The sequence below is a fragment of the Saimiri boliviensis genome, chromosome 3 (assembly GCF_048565385.1).
Source record: "Saimiri boliviensis isolate mSaiBol1 chromosome 3, mSaiBol1.pri, whole genome shotgun sequence".
NCBI classification, from domain to species: Eukaryota; Metazoa; Chordata; class Mammalia; order Primates; family Cebidae; genus Saimiri; species Saimiri boliviensis.
The window spans coordinates 48,437,618-48,457,392 of record NC_133451.1 but is presented as its reverse complement, the minus strand read 5'-3'; the positions used below and the strand labels follow the sequence as shown (position 1 = coordinate 48,457,392).

General features: G+C 43.6%; 1 protein-coding gene and 1 pseudogene across 1 annotated transcript; one reads left to right on the top strand and one right to left on the bottom strand.

The window, feature by feature from the left end:
- Positions 1 to 362: 362 nt before the first annotated feature.
- Positions 363 to 12,993, top strand: ERVMER34-1 (endogenous retrovirus group MER34 member 1, envelope). Its single transcript, XM_039468254.2, has 3 exons — positions 363 to 502; positions 778 to 914; positions 6,655 to 12,993. Exon 3 carries the CDS (start codon positions 7,036 to 7,038, stop codon positions 8,617 to 8,619), a length of 1,584 nt encoding a protein of 527 aa, XP_039324188.1. The 5' UTR covers positions 363 to 502; positions 778 to 914; positions 6,655 to 7,035; the 3' UTR covers positions 8,620 to 12,993.
- LOC120363826 (small nucleolar RNA SNORA26) lies at positions 3,714 to 3,843 on the bottom strand (annotated as a pseudogene).
- Positions 12,994 to 19,775: the final 6,782 nt, after the last annotated feature.

The following is a 19,775-nucleotide window of genomic DNA, read 5'->3' as shown; positions in this document are numbered from 1 at the left end:
GTCTCTCACCCACCCCGCAGGAGCCAGACCCGACCGGCAGAGGACACCTGGGGCCTAGGGCCGGGCCCGTCCCGCCGGCATCCCGCCCTGGTCCCGAAGTTTCCTGGGATTGGCTGCTCGCCCCGCAGCCCACCTCCCAGCCCCGCCCCGCCCAGAGTCTTCCCGGGGATTGGCTGTCCGCCCCTGCTGTGCCCCGCCCCTCCCCCCGCCTAGAGTCTGCCCCAGGATTGGCTGTCCGCCCTTCCGTGCCCCGCCCCGCCCAGAGTCTTCTCGAGGATTGGCTGTCCGCCCGGCCGTGCCCCGCCCCGCCCGGTCTACCCCGGGATTGGCTATCCGCCCTTCCGTGCCCCGCCCCTCCCGCGCCCAGGACTTTCCCAGGATTTGAAGCGTGCTTCTCAGCCCTCAAGTGTTCCTCCGCCTTGTGGGTTCCCGCCGTGCGCCTACCTTCTGGTCTACTGGCCTGGCGGGGGTCGGCCACTTTGTCCCGCGGAGCTATTGCGCTGTGAGTGCGTCTCTGGCCTTTGGTCTCCGGCGGGGAGGACTCGGGCAGGGCCTGGGCTCGCGCCATGTCCCCTGGAGCTTTGCTCGCCCGGAGCTCCTCTGCTCCCGGGGGCCGAGCCTAGGGGTAGAGCAGCCCTCGGCGGCCCGGGGGGCGGACGGCAGTGCCGGTGCCGGAGCCGCGCGCGGCAGAGGCGCTGCGTCCTGCGGAGCGGCTGGGAGGATCCCGGGGCAGGTCCCGGCGCGGTAACAAGTTTGCCCTTTGCCTCCCCACTGCAGACGCGCCGCTACTCTGTGTAGCGGGTTTCGGACGGGCCACGCGTGCGGCAACAGGAACGCAACCCCGGCCGACCTTGGGCTCCAGGAATTCGTCTCCTACGTCTGCGGAGGTGCGGCGGCCCCACTTCTAAGTGCAGGTGTGTTCCTAGCCTTGAGCAGGATGAAATGACCCAGCCCCGAGCACGGGGCCAGTGCGACCCAAGGGTTTCCGGTGCCTGAATCCGGCTCTTTTCACGGGAAGGCAATTACTGTGTTCTAAACCTTTACCTCACGACGGGCTTCTGCCCACTGACCATCCTGGTGTCTTTCCCATGTGGCCCTGTATGGCTGGTATAGTTCCTGTCTAGGACTTGTGCGTATAAGACTTTATTTTCTTGACTGGCCAAAGAAGTCCATTTGGTCCTATGTCTAATCCATCGCATAATTGCTTGCCCCCACTTGATAGCCACGTCTTTTTTAGGTTGTGGGGCATTTGCCCGACTTTGAACAGGAGTCATAGGTAAGGGTAGGGTCGCAAGCTGGGTGGAGTAGAGAGAGGGAGTCCATTTTTGTCTGCCCATGTAGCAGCTTTCTCAGCCCTAAAATTTCATAAAGATATTCTATCAGTTTTCCTAAGTGCTGAGCAGTGAACAACAGCAATTTACGTAGGAAAATATATAGCCTGTAATAGGATAGCAATTATATGCCCATTGGTTTTGGGAGTATCTGCTAAAGTCAAGAATCTATGGTGGGGGGTGGAGGAGGGGGACGGACACGGTGGCTGACCCCTGTAATCCCAGCACTTTGGGAGGCCGAGGCGGGTGAATTACCAGATGTCAGGAGTTCCAACCAGCCTGACCAACATGGAGAAACCCATCTCTACTAAAAATACAAAAAAATTAGCCGGGCATGGTGGCGCATACCTGTAATCCCAGCTACTTGGGAGGTTGAGGCAGGAGAATCTCTTGAACCCAGGAGGTGGAGGTTTTGGTGAGCCAAGATCGTGCCATTGCAATCCAGCCTGGGCAACAAAAGCAAAACTCCATCTCAAAAAAAAAAAAAGAAAAGATTAGCCAGGCGTGGTGGTACATGCCTGTAGTCCCAGCTACTCCGGGGGCCAAGGCAGGAGAATTGCTTGTATCCAGGAAGTGGAGGTTGCAGTGAGCCGAGATCGTGCCACTGCACTCTAGCTTGGGCCACAGAGTGATATTCCATCTAAAATAATAATAATAATTCCATCTCAAATAATAATAATAATTATCATCTATGAGGTTTCCAAACTGCCAAGGACATGGCAGAATCCCAAGATCTAGCTACTCAGTGTAAGTAGTGTTCGTTTTCTCTTTTGCTAATGTATAAGCTCACTATGTCGTAGCCAGTGATTGTCTTTCTGAGATTTTTGTTTATAAGAACTGTCACAGAACAGAGTAAGTCTGTTTTTTGTTTAAGATGGAGCCTTGCTCTGTCGCCCAGGCTGGAGTGCAGTGGTGCAATCTCACCTCACGGTATTCTTCGCCTCCCAGGTTCAAATGATAACCCTGCGTAGCTGGGAAGACAGGCATGAGCCACCATGTCTGGCTAATTTTTGTGTTTTTTTAGTACAGACAGGGTTTCACCATGTTGGCCAGGCTGGTCTCCAACTCCTGACCTCAGGTAATCTGCCCACCTTGGCCTCCTAAAGTGCTGGGATTACAGGCGTGAGACATCGCGCCAGGCCCAGAGTTTGCTCAAGGAAGCGTTGGTTTTCTTGTGATTTAGAAGCCAACTCTGTGGCCATAAGGCAGTCATGCAATGTGGAGTGGGGTACTCCATCAGGGAGAGGTACAGGTTTAGAGCATGAAAGGCACTCTTTTATGGAATTTTAAGAGTTGACACAGAATGGGAAAGGTAAACAGGATAACCTTTTGTAAGGTTATTGGCTTTGTCAATTAGGGTGGCAGCTGAGGCCACTACATAGGCATAGGAGCATGCCTTATGCCACTGGATCCAACTGACATGAAGAGCATGCTGTGAGGCCAGGCATGGTGGCTCATGTCTCACGCACCTTTGGGATGCCAAGGTGAGAGGATCGCTCAAGCTTAAGAGTTAGAGACCACCTTAGGCAACATGGCCAGACCTTGTCTCTACTAAAAATAAAAAAAATTAAAAAAAATTTAAAAAAAATAAAAAAAATTTTAAAAAGTCAGGTATGGTGGTGCATGCCTGTAGTCTCAGCTACAGGGAAGGCAGAGGTGGATCTCTTGAGCCCGGGAGTTCGAGACTGCAGGAAGCCATGCTTGCACTACTGCATTCCAGCTTGGGCAACAAATTGAGACCCTGTTTCCAAGCAAAAAAAAAAAAAAAAAAAAGAAAAAAAGAAAAAAAAAATGCTGTGGAATTTACCTGACAGGAAGAAAGTTGTCCTAAAATACCCACAGCTGTCTCATTGTTTTCACGCAATGTAAATATGGAAAAGGTTGTCAAAACTGAGTAAGTAAAAGCAGGTGTGTGGGGTGGCTAATGCTCATTTCAGCATCTCAGTAAAGGTTTCTGTGGTTGTGCCTAGTTGAGCATGTAGAGGTTAGGCAAAGGCAGCAAAACTGGGAATGCATTGGTAGCAACGACCAGCAGCTGCTAAGTGTGCACGCCTGTCTTTGAGATCAGGACGAAGGCAAGTGACGAAAGGTATTTGCGGGTGAGTTTGAGTAACCTGAGACATTCCATGGCCTAAGTAGGTAACAGTTCAAATGTCCGTACCCATTGAAATCTGGTTCTGGGAGGTATCATGACTGGAGTCAGCCAGACTTCAGATGTTCTCAGGTGAAAGCAGTCTTTATGCTATTCTGGTGGGCTGTTACTGCGTAGTAAATACCAACACTTGGTTTTAATGCTCTGTCGAAGCTAAGGTTAAGTTTGAATGCATCATATGTGATATGTAAAAATATCACAAAGGTGCTTAAATTGTAAGCAGATTCTTCAGCCGTGACTCCAGACAGGAGTCCAGCTCCTCCAAAGAGGAGCTTTATAGTCTCATCTATGGGTTGTATGGAGACTTATTTTCCCCTTTTGTGTTAGCCTTAAAGCACTGTGTCAACCTTAAAAGGGGCACAAGAAAGGGTGATTTAGGATTTTTTTAAGGGTTTGCTACTACTTCCTGCAGTGCTTCCTGATCCACAGCTCATCATGCGTCTCAGTTTCTTTAAGTCTGCAATCCCAATTAGAAGCAGCTATTTTGCTAAGTGAGCCCATGAGTGTCAATTGCCTTCCTGTTAAGAGACCCAGATTTGGGGCTTGGTGAAAAACAGGCACCAAGGAACCCTTCAGTCCCACTGGTCATGCGCTTGGGACCTGGGTCATTTCATTCCACTCCAGGCCAGGGATGTACCTGCTAACCTCCATGGGAAAGAAGAGGTAGGGCAGGGTGAACAGCTTAGGACTGGCTGGTTTGAATGATTTCGAACTGTAGAGGTGTGTCCCCTAGTTGCATAGCACCTGGCCCTGGGATGATTAAGGCAGACAAATAATTTCTTTTGTTTGTAAGGGCCAGATAGAGGACATATGGCTCTGGATTGGTTAGTTTGTATATCAAAGACATGCTCTTGGTTGGCCCCTTGTTGTCTCGGAGAATTGGCTAGCCCCCAAGAAAGGTAGTCTCTCCCCAGCTGGAAAGGTTTTGTTTGTTTGTTTGAGATGGGGTCTCACTCTGTCACCACACTGGAGTGCAATGGTGCGACCTCTCCTCACTGCAACCTTCACCTCCCGGGTTCAAGTGATTCCCCAGCCTCAGCCTCCCAAATAGCTGGGATTACAGGTGTGCACCATCACACCCAGCTAATTTTTTGTATTTTAGTAGATACCAGGTTTCACCATGTTGGTCAGGATGGTTTTGATCTCCTGACCTCATGATCTGCCCACCTCTGCCTCCCTAAGTGCTGGGATTACAGGCATGAGCCACTGAGCCCGGCCTGTTTTTGTATTTTAGACAGAGTCTCTCTCTGTTGTCCAGGCTGGAGTGCAGTGGCCTAATCTTATGTCACTGCAACCTATGCCTCCGGGGTTTAAGCAATTTTTCCTCCCTCAGTCTCCCGAGTAGCTGTGACCACAGGCACACACCACCATGCCTGGCTAATTTTTGTATTTTTAGTAGAGGCAGGGTTTTGCCATGTTGGCCAGGCTAGTCTTGATCTCCTGGCCTCAAGTGATCCATCTGCCTCAGCTTCCCAAATTGCTGGGATTACAGGCATGACCCACCATGCCCAGTCCTCGGCTGGAAAGGTTTTTTAAGACATCAGAATAGGCCAGGCATGGTGGTTCACATCTGTAATCCCAGCATTTTGGGAGGCTGAGGAAGGCGGATCACCTGAGGTTGGGAGTTTGAAACCAGCCTGACCAACATGGAGAAACCCTGTCTCTACTAAAAATACAAAATTGGCTGGGCGTGTGGCACATGCCTGTAATCCCAGCTACTCAGGAGACTGAGGCAGGAGAATCGCTTGAACCCAGGAGGCGGAGGTTGTGGTGAGCTGAGGTCGCACATTGCACTCCAGCCTGGGCAATAAGAGCAAAACTCTGTCTCAAAAAAAGTCAGAACATAATTAATATACAGAAAATTTTAAGATATTTACATATGTGTAAGACGATGATCAAACTGCCAAAATACAATTGGCTCTTGGTATCCATAGCATTTCTGAGCAAATTATTTCCCAGTGCATTACTTGGAAATCTCACCAAGATTCTGGAGATGGTAAGCATACTGCAAAGAGTCCTCCAAGACCCACACCGCCTTTTATGGTACTCTAAATTGGACTTTACAGATTTATCTCCAGCCTTAGACTATTCTTACTGTATGTTTAATGGATGGACTGTGCTGTCCAACTAGATGTGCTAAGGCCGTAACAGTGGAAAAGAAAGTAACAACTGAGATTATTTCTTGTTTTGGCATTCCTGTATGAATTTAATGAGATCAAGGAACTCACTTTACAGCAGAATTAAATCACTTGCTTGCAAAACTCTGAGATATTCATTAAAATTTTATACCTCCTACAATCCTCAATCCTCAAGGCAAGTAAAGTATAAAAATCTAAACATAAAATGAACTCTAGGAAAAATCTGTCAGTAAACTGGACTCAGACAGCCAGAAGCATTACCCTGGCCCTTATAAAGATCTGGAATACTGACCAGGTGCAGTGGCTCAAGGTTGTAATCCCAACACTTTGGGAGGCTGAGATGGGATGATCAGCTGAGGCCAGGGGTTCAAGACCAGCCTGGGCAACAAAGTGAGACCCCATCTGGCTGAGTGTAGTAGCTCACATCTGTAATCCCAGCACTTTGGGAGACTGAGGTGGATGGATCATGAGGTCAGGAGTTCAAGACCAGCCTGGCCAAGATGGTAAAACCCCATCTCGACTAAAAATACAAAAAATGAGCTGGATGTGGTGGTGGGCGCCTGTAATTCCAGCTACTCAGGAGGCTGAGGCAGAGAATTGCTTGAACCTGGGAGGTGGAGGTTGCAGTAAGCCAAGATTTGCAGCGAGCCAAGATTGTGCCATTGCACTCCAGCCTGGCAATGGAGCTAGACTCCATATGTATATATATAAAAAAAGTGAGGCCCCATCTCTACAAAAAATAAGAAGACAAACAAAAAATGTCTGAAATACTCCAAATAGGAGGATTGACTTCTTTTGAAATAGTCTTAGCTAATCTGTGTCTACTGGGATCTCTAAAACTTTCCTTCTAGCATGGAGTGAGCATTGTGGGGACTTCAGTGAACAATTCAATACTAGTTATATATAATGACTAGATATATACAATTCAATAACTAGTTATATACAGTAATTAGTATACTTGTAGCATATTTTCAACAGATCAAAAAAAAAATGTATGGCTTTCACTAACAGACCCTACCATCTTTTCAACCAGGTGACCAAATATATCTGAAAGTTTTTAGAAGAAACCACCTATACAGCCATCAAAATAAAATTCCTGAATTCATACAAGCCACAGCAGGCTAGATCAGGATCATCATATGAAAACTGGAAGGCTATGCCTATGGGTTACCTCAAATTGAGGAATTTCAGCACCTACTCACAAGCTCCATGAGCAGATGAAGTAGACAGCTTTACACAGTATCTCAGACCAAGAACTTCATCTTCATCTCCAACTAGCTGAAACATCTCCCCTCCTCGACCTGGAAAATTCTCTGACTTAGAAATTTAAACAAAACTCTCCCCTTTCATTTAATCTCCATTGTCTGGAGTTTGTCTGTCTTGACCTAACCTCTTCTCTCTCTGTTCCTCCACTATGGGTTCCCTTTCGAACTATGGTCTGCTTCAGCTAACGCTTACTGCTCTTTTGACAATTCGAGTGCAACCTCAACACCTGCTTGCACCAGTTTTCCGAACACTGTCTATCTTGACTAATCAGTCTAATTGCTGGTTATGTGAACATCTCGATAATGCAGAAGAACCCGAACTAGTTTTTGTTCCTGCCAGTGCAAGCACCTGGTGGACCTATTCTGGACAATGGTTGTACGAAAGGGTATGTCATCTACAAGCAGAAATGCAGAATCACTCCACTTCCTCCTGTGATAAAGTGACTCAGCACTGGGAAGCCTTCATGGAAGCTCAAGGTCTATCCTTTGCTCAAATAAGGTTATTGGAGGGAAATTTTTCTCTTTGTGTAGAAAATAAAAATGGCACTGGACCCTTCCTAGGTAACATACCTAAACAATATTGTACTCAAACACTGTGGTTTGATTCTACAGATGGCACCTTCACACCCTCTATAGATATTACAAAGGAATCCAGGAAAGATTATGATGATACAAGGGTTTACCTACGCACTAGACAACGTCCCTGGTTTGCAGATCGCATAAACTGGACCTGGAACAGCTCAACAGTTCCCTTGATTGGTCTACCCAGTACCCAAAACTACCAATGGGTAGATCGAAATTCTGGATTGACCTGGTCAGGTAATGACACCTGCCTATATAGTTGCCAAAACCAAACCAAAGGCCTTCTGTACCAGCTGTTTCGCAACATATTTTGCTCTTATGGGCTGACAGAGGCTCATGGGAAATGGAGATGTGCAGATGCCAACATAACTAATGACAAAGGTCATGATGGACACCAGACCCCCACCTGGTGGCTCACAGGTGCCAATCTGACCTTGTCTGTGAATAACTCTGGTCTCTTTATTTTATGTGGCAATGGGGTATACAAAGGGTTTCCACCAAAATGGTCAGGGCGATGTGGACTTGGGTATCTGGTACCTTCTCTCACCAGATACCTTACCTTAAATGCTAGCCAAATTACAAACCTGAGGTCCTTCATTCATAAAGCAACACCACATAGACGCACCAAACGAGACACACACAATCCACCTCTATATCACAACCCCAAGGACAATTCAACAATAAGGGCCCTTTTTCCAAGTTTGGGAACATCCGATTTAGAAAAGGCAATTTTAAACCTTTCCAAAGCAATAGAACAGGAATTCGGTGCCACGCAGCCAACCTTGGAAGCACACCAATCAAAAGGTAGCAGTTTAGCCTCAGCATCCCCAAATGATCGTGTCTTGGATCTACCGACCACCCAACGGCAAACGGCTTGTGGAACTGTTGACAAACAATGTTGCCTCTATATAAACAATTCGGAAGATATAATGTCTGATATACAGCGTATCAAAGACATAGCCAAGAACATGAAGAATATACCGTTATTTGATTGGGGAGTCTGGTTCAGATCATGGGGCTATGTGCTTTTAATTGTTATTTTCTGCTTAATCATCTTTGTTCTAATCTACATTCGTTTCTTTCACAAATCTCGCAGATCCCTTAACTCCCAAACTCTGTTCCCAGTCTTATCTCCACAGCAATCAGCATAGCTCCTTGTCGGTGAAACTTCCTGTCAAGTTTAAAACGGGGCAATGAAGGGACTAACAACCCATCAGTATGACACAAGTCTACTTTAATCTGAGAACGTCTGAACAAACAGCAGCTGCAAACAAAAAGCCTTAGCTAAGGCCAGGTGCGGTGGCTTCACACCTGTAATCCCAGCACTTTGGGAGGCTGAGGAGGGCGGATCACAAGGTCAAGAGATCGAGACCATCCTGGCCAACATGGTGAAACCCTGTCTCTAGTGAAAATACAAAAATTAGCTGGGCATGGTAGCATGCACCTGTAGTCCCAGCTGCTTGAGAGGCTGAGGCAGGAGAATTGTTTGAACCTGGGAGGCAGAGGTTGCAGTGAGCCGAGATCATGCCACTGCACTCCAGCCTGGCAACAGAGTGAGACTCCGTCTCAGTAACAAACAAAAACAGCCTTAGGTAAACTTTGATGAGTAAAGCAACTTTACTGAGAATTCAGCTGCCATAAACCCTCCTCTGAGTGTTCCTCATGTAAGGGTACTTGGCACTAGGACCTCCCAAGGTGTTGTAAATAAACCTTATCAGAACTTTTCATAGTTTCACTCTGACGCCTTAAGACACACCATTCGCTGGGCATGGTGGCTCACACCTGTAATCCTAGAACTTTGGGAGGCAGAGGCGGGCGGATCACCTGACATCAGGAGTTTAAGACTAGCCTGGCCAACATGGGGAAACCCTGTCTACTAAAACACAAAAATTTGCCAGGCATGATGGTGGGTGCCTGTAATCCCAGCTACTTGGGAGGCTGAGATGGGAGAATCACTTGAGTCCAGGAGACAGTGATTGCAGTGAGCCAAGATCGCGCCATTGCACTCCAGCCTGGGCAGTGAGTGAAACTCTCAAAAGACACACCATTAAGCTGATCTGTAAACCCTTACCCCTTGCTGTTCAGAGAGTCACTCTTCATAGTTTTCTCGCATGCATGTATAATGTTCCTTTTTTTTTTTCTATTAATCTGTTAATTTGCAAACCCCCAAACAATGGAACTAAGATGAGAGCAGAAAAGTTTCTCCCAACAGCACTTTGTAGACTTCTGGATAGACCAAAGAGTGTTTGAATAGATAAAGGAATTTTGTTCCCTTGATTTTGGTTGGAGGTAGAAGAATCCAATGTACACATACACAAGACTGTCCTTGAATTTGTCTCAAAGAATAAATGTTGGGTAGTCATCAGAACTGACTGAAAACTTACTTTAGGGAGAAAGCCACAGATCATTTAGGCTGGGACGATCTGAGCTTTCCTGATTTCTCATGGGCATTTTAGTGGTCTAATGGAGTGTTAGTATGGTGGCCCTTTTAACCATCTTACGACCCGGGCTGCAGGTGGAAGTGGGATGTAGAGAGTGTTGGACGCTTCTCTCTGCCCAGTCCTGTGGTGAGTTCCTCACATGTAGCTTTCTAATTAAACTTCACAGTGTTCACAGTTTACAGATGAATAATCTCAAAGGGTAGATAGCTTGCTCAAGATTATACCATTACTGAAAAAGCAAGATGTGGAACAGAATACCTAGTATGTTACTTTTTCTTTTAAAAGAATCAAGATAATATGTATGTATATGTGTATGTATTTGCAAATAAAACAGGAAGGAAAAGCCATTAGCAAATGAAAGTGATTACATGTAAGAGGAATAGGCAGTGAGAGTCTCACCTCCTTTTTAAGGTTGCATATAAACAAATCTATGAACATAGCAGATTGATCATTTGTTAATAGAATAATCATTTCAAGTTACATTAAGAAAACAGATGGCTGGGCTTAGTGGCTCATGCCTGTAGTCCCAGCACTTTGGGAGGCCAAGGTGGGTGCATCACAAGGTCAAGAGATTGAGACCATCCTGGCCAACATGGTAAAACCCCATCTCTACTAAAAATACAAAAATTAGCTGGGCGTGGTCACGTGCCTGTAGTCCTAGCTACTTGGAAGGCTGAGACAGGAGAATCGCTTGAACCCTGGAGGCAGAGGTTGCAGTGAGCTGAGATTGTGCCACTGCACTCCAGCCTGGGCAACAGAGCAAGACTCCATCTCAAAAAAAAAAAAAAAAAAAAAAAAAAGAAAAGAAAAAAGAAAACACAGACTCAGTGTGGTGGCTCATACCTGTAATTCAGCACTTTGGGAGGCCAAGGCAGGTGGATCTCTTGAGCCCAGGAATAAGACCAGCCTGGGCAACATGGCAAAACCCTGTCTCTACAAAAAATACAAAAATTAGCCAGGTGTGGTGGCACATGCCTACAGTCCTAGCTACCCAGGAAGCTGAGGTGGGAAGATCATGTGAGGCTGGGAGGTTGAGGCTGCTGTGAGCCAGGATTGTGCCACTGCACTCCAGCCTGGGTGACAGTGAGCTCCAGTCTCAAAAAGAAAAAGAAAAGGAAACTCATACTCTGGAACAATAGAACCTTTGGAGATAGGTTTATTGTTCATAGTAATGTCGATATCAAAAGAAGGTAAGAAAATCTTTCAGCAATACAAGGCACAAGAGAAAGGTTACTTGAGCTGAAAGATATAGGACTTCTTGTGTTTGTTATGCAATATGCATTGAAACTAGAGAAGCCATTAAAAGATAACGCAACTTTCAGGATTGAGTATTTGTGCTACTTGGTCCTCATTTCACCATGTCAAGTAGGAATACAAAGTTAAGAGAACTATGAAATAAAGAGGCAGTCATTGGAATGTTAGAAAATGTCTTCTTGGAAGGATTAAGTCTCATTTATCAAATAGCGTGAGTGATTTTGAGGTGTGTTAAGCTGCACAATACTGGGTTAGAGTAAGTTTTGTAGGGCATGAAAAGTTATAGAAAATAGTTTCAACATTACTAATGATGGACACAAAGGTATTTTTGATATGCAAAACTCATAGGGGGAAAAGTCCTCTTTCCATTGTTATGCAACAGAAGGAACACAAAATAGGTTGGTTGGCAAAAATGTTTATTAGCCAGCTCAAAGGCTCACCAGATGTTTTACTTTCATATTTCCGTATACATTTATTAATTAGAAGCTTACTTAAGGAAAATTGTTATACAATATTTTTTATCAGTGTGGACCCATGTATGTATACATTGTTCTTTGAGTTGTAATCCAATACTATTTGACTGTTTCTCAAAGTGTTGCCCCCTGGCCTTTGAGAGCTCTTGGAAAATTGGTTTCTGTTTCCTTTTGGCATGCCTCTCCGTATGTGTTTTTTGTTTGGGCTGATTTTGTTTTTTAGCACTTCTTTCTTTCTGGTGCTTCAATATGCTGCAAGCTCATCTTTTATTTTTCCTGACCAGCCCTAGAATCAGCCATTTTTCCCGAAAAGCCATTGTTCCTGGACTGCAAGATGTTTTTAGAAACCAAGATCTGGACACAAGCTGTGCTCACTGCTACTCTACTGTGTTATCACTGTGCAGGCCCCCTAAGTGGACACAGCTAGAAAATGTTCATATGTATACACAGATACCTGTACACCTCTACCTAGACTAGTTTATACTGATATCTCCATCTTGCATTCAGCGCCACAGGGTTCATTCTAGCCTCACTTTACCCCTTGCATATCCGTAACTTTTCTCTTGCTGAGAAACATGTCTCCTACTGTCTAAGATTTATTTACTTTGTTAAACTCTACTATATGTGTAAACTAGTTACATAAAGTAGTTACCTAATTGCTAACCTGTACCCCTATGAGAAACAAAGTAACCAATTAGAATACAGCAGTTTGTTTCTTTGTCTTTAGCTTTGCAGTATCCAGTCAAGACACTGTTTTCAAAAGTTAAATCATTTTAACTCCTCTCTCTCTTTCTCTCTCTCTCTCTATATGTATAGTATATGTATATGTATATGTATATGTATATGTATATGTATATGTATGTATATATACACTTCTTTAAAAGTTGATCCATCATTATTGGCATCTAGAGAATCTAGGTACAAAGTACAAACAAACCCTGAATTCACTTAAATCATGAAAAGGAATTGGGTGGGCTAGGCTCCTCATATAATTCTAGTGATAGTTACACAGATAAACTACTGAAGAACAAATACTTTTTATTCCTCTGATTGTTATCTGTAACTTTATACAAGATATTTATTTTGTTATATATATTTTCCACAGAAAGGTTCAGAAGATTGAGTATTTAAATGTAGCAATCTTAACCAGCAGTTGGTACTACCAAAATGAAATATTTCAGGGGTAGCAACAAACCTGCAATAATCCTGCAGCATAGGATGACTTGCTTTCAAACCTAGAGGTGTGCAAAATCAAAGGCGAATAAAGTGTGCATTCAACATTAAGAAAATATCATGGTATACAGTGATTACAACTGTGAGGGAATATGTACAATAAAAGGAATTGTTTGGGGGAAAATGTGGATGATTTTCTCTTTTCTGTTTTCCAAACTGAATGCCTTAGGACATAGACTTTCTGAGGGAGATCTTTGTGGTGACATAATAATTCTGTATCTGGATTGTGATGGTTCCATGAATTTACTCACAACAAAATGACATAGAATGATGCAATATTGGAATACACAGCTCAATGTCAACTTTCTAGTTTTGTTTTTGTGCTATAGTGACTTCCATGGGGGGAATTGGGGTGAAGGCTACATGGAATCTCTGCACTATTTTTGTAGCTTTCTGTGAACATGCAATTCAGAGTAAAAAGCTTTAAAAAGTGATAGTATTGTATATCCTCAAATAAAACAGATATATATATATATATATATATACTACATAAACTACATATATATATATGTAGTTTATGTATGTTAAACTTAGTTGTCTTTTTTAGTGTTTTTTTTTCTGTATTGTTATATTAAACTATCCTTCAGAAAGGTTGAAGCAATTGGACCATGTATAATAGGATATTTAAAATTTCATTATTGTTGGCTGAGTAATTTCATCAGAAATGTACCTTAATGAATTACTCTACTCTTCCATACCTTCTGTTTTCCTAATAATTTCTACAAAAATATTCAAAAAACCATTTTGCCAAATCAGTGGTCTATAAATTTCTTTTTTTTCTTCTTTTTTTTTTTTTTTTTTGAGACGGAGTTTCGCTCTTGTTACCCAGGCTGGAGTGCAATGGCGCGATCTCGGCTCACCGCAACCTCCGCCTCCTGGGTTCAGGCAATTCTCCTGCCTCAGCCTCCTGAGTAGCTGGGATTACAGGCACGTGCCACCATGCCCAGCTGATTTTTTGTATTTTTAGTAGAGACGGGGTTTCACCATGTTGACCAGGATGGTCTCGATCTCTTGACCTCGTGATCCACCCGCCTCGGCCTCCCAAAGTGCTGGGATTACAGGCGTGAGCCACCGCGCCCGGTGGTCTATAAATTTCTAAACACATCGTGCAGTGCCAGCCTTAATGCTTGGCCACTCCCTCTTTCTAAGCACCTTCCCTGAATCACACTGTGATGTTTAATTTGGGGGTTAACTTGACTGGGCTACTGAGCTCCCAGATATTTGATTAAACAGTATTCTGAGTGTTTCTGTAAAGGTGTTTTGGGATGAGATTAACACTTATATGGGAATACCAAGTAAAGCAGATTTTTCTCCCTAGTGTGGGTGCCTTATCCAATCAGCTGAAGGCCTAAAGAAAGTAAGAGAGCTGACTCTCCCCTGAGGAAGAGAATTCTTCCAGCTTGACTGCTTATGAATTTGACCTTTCCCCCTTGCCTTCAGCTCTTTCTGGGTCTCAAGCCTATCAGCCCTTATACAGGAACTACACCATTGGCTCTCTTGAGTCTCCAGCAATGATTTCCAAATCTGTATCTCAAAACTGGATTTCACTACTCAACTCCAAACTCGTGTGTCTTTGTACTTATCTGTCATCTCCCCTTGGATGCTGAAGACCATCTCAACCTTAGCATGGACAAACTTCACTTTCAGCTACCTCCCCCAAACTTACTCTTCAGTTTCCCTTATCTCAATGAATAATGACACTATTTACTCAGTTGCTCATGCCAAAATTCAGATGGTCTTTCACTGTTCCTTTCTTTCCCTTTTGCCTCACACATCCAATCAACCAGCAAGCTCTTTCAACTCAATTTCCACAACACAATCAGAATAATCTATCAGCATCACCCCTCTTTAAACCACCACTTCCTCTAGCCACTTCTGAAACCTACTGTGTTTAATCTTACCCCCTAAAAATCTATTCTCTGTGCTTTAGGCAAATGAGGACTTTAGAAAACATAACCAGTGTCACTTGGCCAGGTGCAGTAGCTCATGCCTATAATCCCAGCATTTTGGGAGGCTGAGGTGGGTGGATCACTTGAGGTCAGGAGTTCAAGAGCAGCCTGGCCAACATGAATAAACCCCATCTCTACAAAAAATACAAAAATTAGCCAGGCATGGCAGGCACCTGTAGTCCCAGCTACTCAGGAGGCTGAGTCAGGAGAATCACTTAAACCCGGGAGGCCGAGATTGCACTGAGCCAAGATCATGCCACTGCACTCCAGCCTGGGTGACAGAGTGAGATCCTGTCTCAAAAAAAAAAAAAAAAAAAAAAAAAAAAAAAAAAAAAAAAGAAAGAAAGAAAACGTAACCAGTATCACATAATTTCCTTGATAAAAAGTCTTCAAGGGCTTATCGTGGAACAGAAGCAAACTCTTTCCACTGCTCGTGAGCCCATACGTTATCAGATCCTTTGATTTCCCAAGTTTGCTCTTGTCTTGAGATTTTTGTTCTGGCCATTCCTCTGCCTAGAATACTTCCCGTGTCCATCTTCACATGGCTTGAATTATTGTCACTAAGGTCTCAGTTTAAATATTACCTTTGGGAGGCTTCCCTCATCTGAGCTTCCAATCTGAAGAAATACTGTAGTCCTTCCCTTAATGGCATGGTGCATTACCTGGTATTTTATCTTTCCTCTGTACAATAAATAAGAGCTAGTAGGTACTATAGCCATCAGACAGCATAGCATTAAAGAAAAAAGTAGGAACTTTTGAGTGGGAATAAAATTGGTCCTTTTCTAATCTTTATTTTTATCAAGTTAAATGATTTCTTAATTTTCACTTATTTATCGATTTATTCAAAAAATATTCATTGGCCAGTCACATTGGCTCACACTTGTAATCCCAGCATTTTGGGAGGCCAAGGTGGGTGGATCACCTGAGGTCAGGAGTTCAAGACCACCTGAGTCTTTGTACCAGCTGTTTCTTTTTCTACCCAGTACAGGACATATCAGTGGCTGAAGTGGGCTGACATGGCCTGAATTGGGCTGGCCAACACGGTAAAACCCTGTCTCTACTAACACTAAGAAAATTAGCTGGGTGTGGTGGCAGGCTCCTGTAACCCCAACTACTCGAGAGGCTGAGGCAAGAGAATCGCTTGAACTGGGAGGAGGATGTTGCAGTGAGCCGAAATCATGCCATTGCACTCCAGCCTAGAGTGTAACTCTGTCTCAAAGAAAATAATGGTAATAATAATATATATTAATTGAGTACTGAGTATTTCCAATGTGCTAGTCATTGTTCTAGGTGTTGGACATATAGCAGTGAACAAGACAGACATTCTATCTTTTGTTTTGTTTTATTTTCAACGTAGTCTTGCCTCCAGCTCGATCTTTGAAGCCTGCAGGTGGCCTCTTGCTTCAGTTGTTACATTGCCTTCTTTTAGTCTGTAGTAAAATCTCCTGTGTACTTCGTGTAAGGACACCTGCGATTTCATTTAGGGCCCACCCAAATAACCCAGGATAATTTCTCCATCCCAAGATCCTTAGTTTAATTACATCTGCAAAGCCCCTTTTGCCATATAAAGTAATAATCACAGGTTCCCAGGATTAGGATGTGGACATATCTGGAGGCCATTATTCAGCCTTTCATACCAAAGAACTAAAATTTTAATTTAACTTTATTATATTTTATCGTAATTAGCCATAGGGCTGTTTCCCTCCTCACGGAAAGTCTATTGACAGCAGTGTTCTAGAAGACATCTAGAAGCCAGTACCAGATGCTTCATTTGATTGCTATCTTGAGTTTGTTTTTGAGCTGCTTGTTAAAAATATCTGTAAGATTTTATTTTGTAGAAACTCAGAGAATATATTTTCATATTCTTAAGGCCAAGGAAAAACAGTGGTGCTCTTTCAACCACCGAGCAAAGATTTAATGAGTATTTATGATGAAACAGGCACTGAGCTCTAAAACAAATTTACAATCTACAATGTAATGGGTAAACATTATGATGGCAGGAAGCACTGCTACCATGAGATAAGAGATCTAGCCTAATGAGGTCAGGGAAGCAATTCTGGAGGATATAAAACCTAAGTTAAGATGTGGTGAAGCTAAGAAGGCTTAAAAATAATAATAAATAACTAAAACACAGGCAGAGGGGAAAAGACAAGAAAGATACTATGTACAGGCGGAGAAAGAAGTGTGCACAGAGGAAAGCAGTGAGAAGAGAGCTTTAGGAGTGGTCTTATATGGCTGAAGTATCATATGCAGGGTCAGAAAGGGAAAGAGAAAAAAGGCAAGGGCCAACCCTTGGTGGGCCTAGTATGTCACAATTAGGTGTTTGGACTTTAGTCTAAGTGTCGTTTAGGTTTGAATGCAAATAGCAGAGGCCCTAATAGTAGTCCTTTAAATAAGACAGACATTTATTTCTGAATGTGGGGACTCCGCTTCGCAGCATCCTCAGGGTCTCAAGTTCCTTCCACTTCATTCCTAGTGTGTGAGTTTCGCAGCCATCCCTAGTGTGTGAGTTCTCTTCTTTTTATTTATTTTATTTCTTGAGACAGAATCTTGCTCTGTTGCCCAGGCTGGAGTATAATGGCGTGGTCTTGGCTCACTGCCACCTCTGCCTCCTGGGTTCAAGAGATTCGCCTGCCTCAGCTTCCCAAGTAGCTGGGATTACCAGTACCACCATGCCTGGCTAATCTTTTGTATTTTTAGTAGAGATGGGGTTTCACCATGTTGGTCAGGTTGGTCTCAAACTCCTGCCCTCAGGTGATTCACCCGTCTTGGCCTTCCATAGTGTTGGGATTACAGGCGTGAGCCACCACACCTGGCCCTTAGTGTGTTAGGTTTCTAAGGCTGCCATAAAATGTGTCACAAACTGGTGTCTTCAATGACAGAAATGCATCATCTCACAGTTCTAGGGGCTAGACGTCTGAGATCAGCTATTGATAGGGTTGGTTCCTCCTAAGGCTGTGAGCACCAATCTGTTCCCTGACTCCCCTCAAGCTTCTTGGGGTTTGCTGTGAACCTTTGGCATTCCTTGGCTTGTGGAAGTATCTCTGTCTTCATCTTCATGTTCATATCGCGTTCTTCCTGTGTTTACCTCTGTGTCCACATTTCCCATTTTTATAAGGAAACCAGTCAGGTTGGATGAGGAGCCCACCCTACTCCGGAATGACCTCATCTTAACTATTTACATCTGAAAGGTCACATTCCAAATAAGATCACATTCTGAGGCACTGGGAGTTAAGACTTCAACCTATGACTCTGAGGGAGGCAGAACTCAGACCATAAAGTCTAGGATGTGATCCTCATCCCTGTGGCCCACGGTAGCAGCTAGAGATCCAGCGACCACATGAACATTCAGGGTCTTCTCAAAGCGCCCATTTCTGTAAGGGTGGATTCATAGCTTAAATCTCAGCTACAGCACTTATTATCTACAGGAGTTTAACTCCCCCCACTCCATAACCTTAGCTTTATCATCTTGAAAATGAAGCAACAAAATTTACCTTTGCAGAGTTGTTATGATCATGAAAAATAACAAATGCCAGAGCTTGGACTATAGTAGATGCTCAGTGGTAACTGTTATCTGGTATTTGTCATCTGTCTCCCTAGGGCCTCGCATAGTACCTCTCACAGAGCAACCCACAAACATTTGTTGCCCAACGGAGATTTAGATCATGACTAAAGCCCTAGGCTACAGGAGGCTGAGGCTGCAGTGAGCTATGATTGTGCCACTGCACTCCAGCCTGGGAGGAGCACAGCAAGACTCAGTCTCTAAAAATAAAAATAAAGCCCTGGGCTAGACTGAAGTCTGGAAATTGATGATAAAATAGCCATCACAGTAGTGTAAAGCAAAACACTGGAAAAGAACGAGTGATCAAATACAAACATCGTAGGGAAAAATAAGTACATATAATTTTTAAAGTAACATCTGAGGGATAAAATAAGTACAACGCATCATTTTACAGTCACAAGTCTACAGTGTCACTAATAGACTAGGACCGTATGGCTTGAGGAATACCTTACAGGGGCCAGATCTGAGTCAGACCCCTGATTGCAAGTCTCAAGGCAAACTCTCTCAGACACAGCTAGTGACAACCCAGGACTTTCCTGGAGAAGTAAGAGAATTAAGTGTGACCTCGGATGAGAGCAGATAATGAACTACAAGTAATGGTATTTCAGCAGGAATCCCTTCCTATGATTTGGGGCTACTATGTTTTGGTATCTGATCAAAGAAAATGTTTCCCAATTCACTAAGCTCTCCCGCACCTGACATAAAATTTTTATTGCAAAAAGTACAAGATCAAAAGAATTGGTGTCTTACGTAATTATAGGAAGCTGTGTTCTGAGTTTTTGAAGAAAGGTTTTATGTATATGTTTGAAGAGCAGCCCAGAATGCAGCTATGAAATGAAGCATCTAGTATTGGCTTCTAGATGCTTTCTAGAACAGTGTTATCCAATAGGACTTTCTATGAAGATAGAAATGTTCTGTATCTGTGCTGTCCAATACAGTAGCCAATAGCCAGATGGCTATTTAAATTTGAATTTAATTACATTGAAAATTCGGTTCACTGATACACTATTAAGGCTTACTATAAAGCTACCTACGTAACGAAGTCAGTTTGGCAGTGTCGTAAAGATAGAAAAACCAACTGATAGAACAAAACAGTCAGGAGATAGTACCACACATATGTGGTCACTTGACTTACGACAATTGCAAGTGGGAAAATTGATCTTTTGAATAAACACGCTGGATCAATTAGCAATCCACATAGAAACAAAAGGCATCTGGACCTGCCTCTAGGTCCCACCATTCACAGCGAGCAATTCCAAATGGACTGCAAATCTAAGGGAGCAAACTAAACCGTTAAAGTTTTTTGGGAAAAACATAGGAGGAAACTTTATAACCTGGAGTAGGCAGAGATTTCTTAGATAAAACCAGAAGACACTAACTGTTGAAACTAATGAA

Excerpts from the sequence above, each read along its gene's own strand:
- ERVMER34-1 (XM_039468254.2), top strand. The coding sequence starts at position 7,036 with ATGGGTTCCCTTTCGAACTATGGTCTGCTTCAGCTAACGCTTACTGCT.